The following is a 9,661-nucleotide window of genomic DNA, read 5'->3' on the forward strand; positions in this document are numbered from 1 at the left end:
AATCGTGAAGCGAGTAACGGCGTGTAATGTGATGACAGAGGGAACACCGACGAGATGCCCTTAGAAACAAGAGTATAAAATAAACCAGTAACAGAAACAAACACGCAGCTCCACAACGCAAGCAGAAAGCGAAGAACTAATAGCCAAAACAACAACAACGAACACACAGGGAAGAAGCCTTGGTGTTGTTTCCATATTCTTCCTTAACGGATCGGGCTCAAAACCGTGAGTTATTTACGAAACTTGCCACTTTCTGATCCAATCTCTCACTCAGGATCCGTTTCTCTCCCCCCCCCCCCCCCCCCCCCCTCGCTCCCTCTCTCTCTTAATTGCATGCATGTAATGCAGGTTCTAATTCATTATTGGATTTTTGCTTCTTCGATCTTCTCGGTGTCGTTTTGCTTCCTCCTTTAGTTCTTGTCATCTCTTCGATCTATCTTTGATTTAGTTTTGTTTTTTTGGATTTTTACCGGAGAATCTTACCTTTTCTTTTCTTTTTAGTTTGCAAAACAAATCTGATTCTATGTTTGTTTGGTTACTGAGAAAATGCAGCAAAGGAAACTGACAAAAAATTAAAGCTTCATTGTTCTAAGTACAGTGGAGTTATTCCTAGAGAGTGGAAGAGATAATGTCTAGTTGTTTTCTTATAGTGGTAATTTTTGTGTTTCCTTGAGATTTACGTGATGCTTATTGTCTATTAAGCCTCCTTGTTTTCCCATCCCTCCAAAATGAGTGCTATTGCTGTTATATTTACCATTTTCCATTTTTAACGGAATAATTTGCTCAGCTAAAAAGAAAATTGCTTAATTGGAAAATGGATTTAATTCTTTTTTGAATCTGCTTACCTGAGTTTATTGTCATAATTACGGATTGGGCATACCCATTTTGTTAACTTCTTATTCTCTGATTGGAGGGGACTGAAGCGGATGTAGCAAAGTTTTTCCTTCGACACAGAAATGGATGAAAATATGAGTGTTAATGTGATTTTGATTCTTGTGTTTCTTGATCCAGTGAAATGGGCATAGAAGTTACTGACGACTGCATGGACAAGGAGCCAAATTGTGTCATCGTTTATTCAAATGGTGTCTCCTACGATCCAACTCATGAAACTGTTCCTGACGACCATGGTGTTCTGGAATCCTATGAACCTATCAATGGTGTTCCAGAGCTCCATAGCTCAGAGGAGAGTACTGAAGCGAAGGAATATGTGGTGAAGGAATGTACCACTGAAGTCTCAGTTGAGGTTACTGAGCTTTCCCATGCTGAAAAAAGCAAGGAAGACCAGACTGTAGTATGCTCAAATTTTGAGGATGGCTTGAAAGTGGAAAAGGTCAAAGCACTAAACCGAAAATCTAAGGATATCAGTCAGAAAAAATCGTCTACAAAGCGTGCATCAAAACCTGCTCCTGCTGGACATGCTCGAACAAAACATACTGTTCCGCAGCCATTTGCCCTAGCAACTGAAAAGCGTGCTTCACTGGGAATGCGTCCTTCTGGCGAGCCTGATATCACCAATGGTGTAAGCAACTCATTCAAGGCAAACAATGTGCTACGTCCAAACCCTATAAAGCAGAACCAGGTATCTGCTGCAACCAGGCATAAGTATTTAATAATTGTTAATTTAGCCATGTGTCTGTTCTACAACAACAGCAACAACAACAATAATAATATTGTTTCAGCAAGTGAAGTTGAGCTTTGATATATTGGGAAATCATGTTTTAATTTAATCAAGTGGTTGGAAAACTGTACTCCTAGTTAATCCTGGAACTCTTGTTTGCTTAACTGCAGCCACTTTCTGTGTCAAGGAAGCCATTGCAACCAAATAATAAGAAGCATCCAGATGAGGAAGATAATTGTTCTGTCACTTCCTCGTATCCTCTTTCTAACAGATTAAGTTTGAACCAATTTTCTTATGTGCATTTCTTAAACTTCTGTCACCTCTGTAGCTCGATTTCATTTTTATATTTCATAGCTTGACTCTTCATAGCACCACAGCATCTGCACGGCCTGCTAAGTCCAAGCCAATTGCTGTGGCAGTCCCTGTATTTAGATGCAATGAACGTGCTGAAAAGCGGAAGGAGGTACTGCCTTTATCTCTTTGTTTCATTCAGAGTTGAAGTTCTGTTTTCTTTCTTTTTTTAATGCAAGTTCTTCGGTTGAAACATACCTGAAGGTGAAGACTCAATGGTTTTATTATGTTTAAATCTTTTAGTTCTATTCAAAATTAGAGGAAAAGCATCTAGCATTGGAGGCTGAGAAAACCCAAAGTGAAGCAAGGACCAAGGTAAAGTATTTCAAGAAGCTTGATAGCAAAGTGTTGTTAAAGTCTTTCTCACACATCAACTTTATCTGTTGACATTTCATCATCAAAGCAAATGATCCTGATATATTTCTTTATTTGTTGTCATTCAATAACAAATTTCAAGGAAGAGAAGGAGGCAGCCATCAAGCAACTGAGGAAGAGTTTGATGTTTAAGGCTAGCCCAATGCCAAGTTTCTACCATGAAGGACCACCGCCTAAGGTTGAACTAAAAAAGGTACCGCAGGCAGATTCATTCCCCTTTCCTGCTATTGTTGTAAAGATTTACAGTACAGGTTTCCTGGGATGTTATTTTTCAACTACTTAAATCATCAAAATACTTGGCAGAGGTTGATGACAGAAGATTATGCACGGAAGCCAGTTTCCTAGGATAACAAATTTATTATGATTAGAAACTTGACTAATCTGCTTTCATCTGAATGTCAGCTGCCACCAACACGTGCAAAATCACCAAAATTGGGCCGAAGGAAGAGCTGCAGTAATGGAGTGAATTCATCTCAGCCAGACAGAGTGAAAGGAGCTTGTGGTGATGGAAATAACCAAAGTCAGGGTATTTTCAGAGAAGATGCCAGCAACCCTGTTTCTCAGCACAGTATCCCAAAAGGCCATGTCATTTGCAAATTTGAAGATGAAACTAGGCAAATGGAAGGGATAGATGAGTTGATTCCACTTGAGGTAAGTGGACAGAGTTTTGCAGGCATTGGTCTTAAGTCTTAATATGGTGGTGAGTTCTTAATTCTTAATTTACGAGAAGACAAAATGTCCCCATTTTTCTCCTTCTGCGACTGCTTGAAGAATGTGAATGTTGTTCCCTTTTAAGTTGCAAGGACTTGTTGCGGTGTTTATGTAATGTATCAAGTGTAAATTTCCTGTAACTTATGCTATCTATGTAAAGCATTCCCTTTTTTCTGTAAACGGCTTGCATTTTGCACTTTTGTTGGGTAATCTTCACTGCTGGGGATCTATTTTGCTTTCTTTCTGTTTGAAGCACATGATTAGGAAACTGTGAAACAAGTTGCTGGTATTCCAGTTTTTTTATCCCTGTTTTAATCGAATCTTTTTATATTAATCTGACAATTGGGTTGTTAAAAGAAGAAGAAGAAGAACAGTGGACGTTGTAGAAAAACAGGAAATCTGAGGAACTATACGTGGTGGGTACTGATTTTCATATAAAAATAAAAGTGAATCGATTGCATTCAGTGAAGATTGTGTACTTAGGGGTGAATTTGTATGATGATGTGAGTGATGTTTTCTTAAATAATCCCGATTGATTTCTTGGGTTGGGTGTTTTTGGTAATCAAGCAAGAGATATATTCGAAACACAAGCATTAGTAGCGGTTGCATGTGAGTTATAAGCTAAAAATGACTATCATCACAATTTTATAAATTGATTCTTAATTATTGACTCAAATAATGGTTATAAATAGCATTTGATTTAAATAATGAAACTTATTATAAAATTGAGTCAAAATATTCAACCAAAAGTTGGAATTTTTACCTGGGTTATGCTATATTTTTTCTTAAAAAGGATTTGCTTTAAGCTATATTTTTTTTACCTGGGTTAGCCATTTTAATTCTTTTTTTTTACAAGTTATTTATAGAATATATATTTTTTAATTATGATCTAAAATAAATAAAAAAACATAATAGGAAATGACAGGGTATAATACAAAATCAAAACAATCAAGTCCTATTAGAGGTGAGCAAAAAAATCAAAAAAGAATAACAAAAAATCGAACTGTAAAAAAAATCGATTAAATCCATTAAAATTTTAAAAAAACCGATCGGTTCAGCTCGGTTTTATAAGCCTGAAACCCAAAAAACTGAACTGAACTGAACCCAAACTAAAAAAATCAAGTCAAATCGAAAAAAATTAAACCAAAACCGAGCAAAATAAAAAATTAAGCCAAATCAGGAAAAATCAATTCAAACCGGTTTGAACTGATTTTTGTTCAAAAAACTAAATCGAACCAAAACCATTCAGTTTGAACCAGTTTTGGTTTGATTTTTATTTTTTAAAATTTTAGTTTGATTATTTTTTGATAAAAATAAATTGAACCGAAAATAATCACTTCTAGATCCTATAAATCCAAATAATAGCTTTTATTCGATAATACTATGATACAAACATGTTGAAAAAATTTTAATTTTGTTATTTAAAATTATATATTTTTAATTTTTAATTGTTTTGATATACAAATATATATTTTTAAAATTTTTAAAATATTATTTTAAAATAAAAATATTTTAAAAATAATCATTAACATATTAACAAAATTCTTCAAAAAAAAAAATAAAAAAAAATCCAATGAGCCGAACTGTCCAGCCTCTCAGTAAAGAATAAGCCATGAGGATATTAATCTCAATTCAGTCCGAAATGAAATTCTCGAATGGGGATCCCATTTATCCCCGGTTTCCATTTTGGGTTGTTAAAATTATTTATCTATTTTTTATTTTTTTATGGGTTTTTTAAAATATAAAATAACATATCCTAAAGTTGCCAGAAAATTGAAAAAGGGAACGCATCTGCTTCCTCCTTATCTTTCCTTCATTACTACTGGATAGACAGCAGAGACAGAGGTTTCGATGGAGAGAATGCGAACATAAACAAATTTAACAATCTTATAAAGGAAGTTTGAGGGATCAGGCCTCACCTAATAATACTTATTAAGGTGAGTTAAAAAATCTTACATTTTCTCTCAATCTCTGCTTTGAGTTTCATAAACAATCTTGATTCGAACCAGTTTATGACCTGTCTTAGATTAAGCCTGAATTGGGGCTGTCGCTAAGTCCATCTTTTTTAAAGAATTTGTTTGTTTGTCTGTATAAGGGAATGGATTTTTCTCTTGAATTTTGAGAATAGATTGGATGAATAAATGAACCAAACTCTCTATAGTAAGGGAATGGCTCAAATGCTTTTGTTTTTTTTGAACTTTTAGTTATCTCTTCCTGTAGTGTTTGTTACTGTGCAATTTCATTTTCTTTGCAATATAGCTTTGTTCAGATGTTTTAGCTGACAACGCAGGTGAAAGGGTGAAGACATGAATGCATTCAATGCTTTGAAAGCCCAAGTTTTACATATAACCTTGGTGAGGGGCATTCCAGGAACTAGGAGACTTCACAGGCGTGCCTTAGAGGCATCAACTCTTGGAAAGTGCATCCACACTTTCATGCACAGTCAGGGATGATCCAGCAGGTATAGTATCAAGTCGCAATGATTCATAGAATTTAGTTTATTCTAAGGAAAAGATTTGTTCAAATATTTGCAATTTCTTCTGCTTTTAGGGCATTGTGTTCTAATACATTATTTAATTTTCCATCAGGTGAAGAGGTTAGTTGTGGTTGAGATGGAAGAGACGTACAAGGCCCATAAACAAAAATGTGTTAAACCACCAGGCTGTTCTTGCCGCATTGGTCGTGGACCACTTGCCTGCCTCTGCAAGCGCTTCCTCTTAGAGCTGGCGTTCTTCTAATGCAAATCTTTTGAGGTCAGCTCTGTTTCTTAAAATTTGCATTTGTTGCTCAAGCTATCTGTTTTCAAGCAGTGAATTTACAAGAAGTATAGTTGATTTCGTAAACTGGAATTGCAGCTTTCCTTGGCCTGTCTAGTGGGGCAGCGGATTATATATCTCTTTTATGTGGCGTTTACCAAGGAACAAGAATTTCCAACGCAGCAATGTCATTCGCATTTTTTGGAGCTTTGTAACTTGACAGTTGGTTTTGAATGCTTTAATCAGACATTGATGCCCAGTCTTAATTTGGCTGTGAAATCTTAATTTACAAGAGGAAAATCGTCTCAATTTCTCTCGTTTTTGGTGACTGCTCTGAAGAATGTGAATGTCATCCCCTTTATAAATTGCAAGGGCTTGTTGCAATGTTTATTTAATACATGAAGGGTAAATTTTCTGCAACTTATGATTTCTATATAAACCATTCCCATTTTTCTTCAAACAACTTGGTCTTTAACTTTCTGTTTAGAACATAGGGAAAGTGTGGCACATGCTGCTGGTCTTCCAGTATTGGATTCTCATTTTACATGCTTCAATTATCTGATTTTACTATTCTATTAATCTGAGAATTGAAAAAAAAATTTGAAATTGTGCATCTGATAGAAAAATTGGAAAGCTATGTAGTGTGGGACTGAGACTTGCAATGTTAATATGCAGTGGTTTGAATATAATGAATTTGTGTGTACGTAATGGTCTGTTGTTGGATTGTGTTCTTGAATGGTTTGTCACACACGCACAAAGAGGATGTAAAGTTAAGGAGGCAAGTAAGGGGGTCCCCTAATGCTGGGATGTGCTTTGTTAGAGTGGAAATTTGTGCTTTTGTTAAATCTTTGTTTTGCATTATTATAATAAGCGTCATCATGAAAAGCTCTTAAAAGGAAAAGGAAAAAAGATGCCCATGGAGCGTAAAGCACCTCGTGTTTAAGTGTTTTTGGTAACCAAACAGCAAAAGGAGACCTTTTTGTGGTGAAAAAAAAGTTGCTGGTCAAAAGGACTTGCATTAAAATTGGGTCTGCTTTCAGCTCTTGAATTCCAGTGCATCTGTCAATTTTCTGTCCCAGGTATTGTTGCATCAAGAGAGTTTCTGGTTTTTCTGCATCCGCAAGCTAGGCTACTCAATAAATGAGAATTCACAAATCTGAGAGCTCAAATAATGTTGTTTTGATTCATCAGATTTTTGTGGTAGATGCTGGAATTAGGTCATTCTTATAGTTGACGTTCTTGTGCACTTGTGTTCGTAATACATATTCTCTGTTGTTTGTAATGCTCTTGTTGTAGGGTTATCTCTTCTACCTGGTAGCTTTGATAATGAAAACTTCATATACATATAAACCATCTCTATAAGGTTAGGTAAGACCCATACCTTATACCGGAATCGTTTTACTTCCAACTTCAGTTCTTTTTGGCATGTCAAACCGAAATATAGTTTAATGTGTAAAATATTGCTAGAGAAAAAAAAGAGTCCAATTATGCCGAAAATATAGTTAATTAAAGGTAAAATAAAAATTAATATGGTTTTTAATTAATAATATAATTCTTTTGTCTTGGTAATGAATGCTAGGAATGGGGTGTTTGAGAGGGAGTTTCAACATGTTTCATGTCAAAATTTGTTTTTTTTTTCAAAATTAATATTTTTTAGTATTTTTGAATTGTTTTGACATGATAATATCAAAAAAAAAAATTAAAAATAAAAAAAAAATTATTTTAATATTTTCCTATATAAAAAAACATTTTAAAAAGTAACCATTATTATTTTAAACCCTGGGACTTGTGGCCGTTGGAACATAATGGTTTCAGAAGTAAATTGCTAGTATTTTCTCAATTTGTTCTTGGGAGAACTAAGAAGTGGGTATTATTATGCAGCAGTATTGCAATCTGACACTCCTTTTTTTGTTTTTTGAGATTTCACCGATGGAGTATTGTTAGATGAGAAGGCAATTACTACTTCAATATCATACGATCTTTCATGCACCTGATATGGTATTTGATCCCAACTATGCATTCTGCAGTCCAGCTTCAGTGCCCTCCAAGGCCTAAGCAGAGGACTCCTGAGCTGTTTTTCAGAGCAATGCCATGTATCTTTAATGTCATTTTCACATTCTTTTTTCTTCTGTAACAGCTACCAAGCCAGTTGATTGTTTATTGATTTTTAGTAAGAGATGGATTATTAGGATTTTGAAAAATTGCAAGTAGTTGATTAACTTTCACAAACATGGTAGGAGTCAAGCTATACAGTGTGCATCACTTCATGAACTCCTTTTCCCCCTGCTTTTTTTTTTTTTTTTTTGGTTGTTCCCATGCCCACTCCTCCGCTCCTCTTTATGGCCCTGTTCAAAGCTTTAACAGGCCAACCTGTATTTCTTTCCATTTAAGCTTGGAATCGAACTGTGTATGGCAAACAGTGATGAAGCTTCTCTCACCTCCTATCTTCCCCTTTCCTCCAGTGGGAAACCAAAAGAAATATCCTTTAAACACCTTGTCAAGATCATCATGCATCAACAAGTCCCGAATTTATTTATTTTTTGTTCATTTCATTTTTAAGTGCTCCAAGACGAATATCAAGTAGTTCCTTCCTTGAGCAATGATTAATAACGGCGATTTTTAATAGATTTCTTTTATTAACAAACGAGCATTCGACGCCTTGTATCTCCCCATTGGATAATTTGCATATAATTAGAAGTCTTATTATTAAGAGATGAGAAAGTTTAGAATAATATAATTTGTATTTTGAGATTTTATCTAATAATTTATATTATTTCTCAATACTGTTTCTAAAATAAGGTATTTTAAGCTTGAAATTTATATGAATCTACTTGGTGAAATTTGAATAATGATAATACAATGATACCATGTCACAAGCCAATTCAACCCAATAGACCGGCGGGTGGGAGATAGCTTTTGGTATGCTTTCTGTCATTAGATGGATACCGACGCTAGAAACTGACAAAAAGCTCTGTTTTGACCTCAATTTTGTACTAAACCCAGCAACGGGAGCCCTGTTATCATTATCAATCATTGACGAGTAGCCTCCATTTTCTCTACCAAACTACTTGTTTTTATTAGTAGTTCTCAATCCTTGACATATACACTCGAAATCCCTGTACTAAATTACAATATACACTCGAAATCCCTGTACTAAATCCCTATACTGATTTACAAAGGGGCTTGTTTGGGTGTGATGCAAGAACATGGCTGAAATGTTAAAAGCTGTACAGTTCAATCCCTGGACCCTATAGGCAGTGAGGATTACAATTTGCGTGCAAGAAGCGAAGTGAATATTTGGGCACTCAAAGCAAACAAAGCAAAAGTTGCTTCTCCAGCACTGTGTGAAAAGCATGATTAGGAGGGGGGTTCTGTAGAAATTGGGATTCCATGTCGATATATGACCCACAAAAAGATGTAGTCTAGCTACCTCATCCTCTGTTCTCACGTATATAAGGGCCCATGAGTGCATGGCCAAATGTCAAACAGTCTCCTCTCTTTGATTGCTACACAGTTGAGGGGGATGCTGTCTGATTCGAGACCATTCACTTTAAGCACACATTCATCTTTCGAATGATCTCGGACCAGGCTTCATTCCCCCCAACTCAAAATCACGCGCTAATTAACCCTCAATCTCCCAACTTTAACCAATGGTTCGGTGTCCGAGCCGGCTCCACTGCAGTTCTCTCTCTCACAAGATTTGGCAATCTTGCATTATGTTTAGCATTTCAGTTTATGTCTCTTTTTCATTGTATTTGCAGCTCGCAAGAAAACCTTGGTGAAGATCAAGAAAGCACGTGCATACATGAACAAAAAGATGCTTATTAAGGGAACGGATGTGATCAGCAGG

At 35.6% G+C, this 9,661-nt stretch overlaps 1 protein-coding gene and 1 long non-coding RNA gene across 8 annotated transcripts; both read left to right on the forward strand.

Moving 5' to 3' along the window:
• Positions 1–3,617, forward strand: LOC105129966 (uncharacterized). 4 transcript variants are annotated; one of them, XM_011032245.1, is made up of 8 exons: positions 1–225; positions 349–652; positions 1,012–1,579; positions 1,789–1,871; positions 1,988–2,081; positions 2,213–2,284; positions 2,427–2,537; positions 2,747–3,282. In XM_011032245.1, the coding sequence occupies exons 3-8, from the start codon at positions 1,016–1,018 to the stop codon at positions 3,035–3,037; spliced, it is 1,215 nt and encodes a 404-aa protein (XP_011030547.1). In that variant the 5' UTR covers positions 1–225; positions 349–652; positions 1,012–1,015; the 3' UTR covers positions 3,038–3,282. The 4 variants fall into 4 exon arrangements, with proteins under 4 accessions (XP_011030547.1, XP_011030548.1, XP_011030549.1 ...); XM_011032247.1 differs by lacking the exon at positions 349–652 and adding an exon at positions 3,401–3,617 and having other exon boundaries at positions 4–225; positions 2,747–2,995; XM_011032246.1 differs by lacking the exon at positions 349–652 and having other exon boundaries at positions 2–225; positions 1,991–2,081.
• A 1,046-nt stretch (positions 3,618–4,663) lies between these two features.
• LOC105129968 (uncharacterized) lies at positions 4,664–8,096 on the forward strand. 4 transcript variants are annotated; one of them, XR_843161.1, is made up of 6 exons: positions 4,664–4,992; positions 5,346–5,516; positions 5,644–5,808; positions 5,911–6,615; positions 7,108–7,179; positions 7,732–8,096. It is a non-coding gene; the product is annotated as an uncharacterized LOC105129968 (long non-coding RNA). The 4 variants fall into 4 exon arrangements; XR_843159.1 differs by having other exon boundaries at positions 4,665–4,992; positions 5,650–5,808; XR_843160.1 differs by having other exon boundaries at positions 4,665–4,992; positions 5,650–5,808; positions 7,108–7,174.
• The last annotated feature ends 1,565 nt before the right edge of the window (positions 8,097–9,661 follow it).

This window comes from Populus euphratica, unplaced genomic scaffold (assembly GCF_000495115.2).
Source record: "Populus euphratica unplaced genomic scaffold, PopEup_1.0 scaffold17.1, whole genome shotgun sequence".
In the NCBI taxonomy this organism is placed as follows: Eukaryota; Viridiplantae; Streptophyta; class Magnoliopsida; order Malpighiales; family Salicaceae; genus Populus; species Populus euphratica.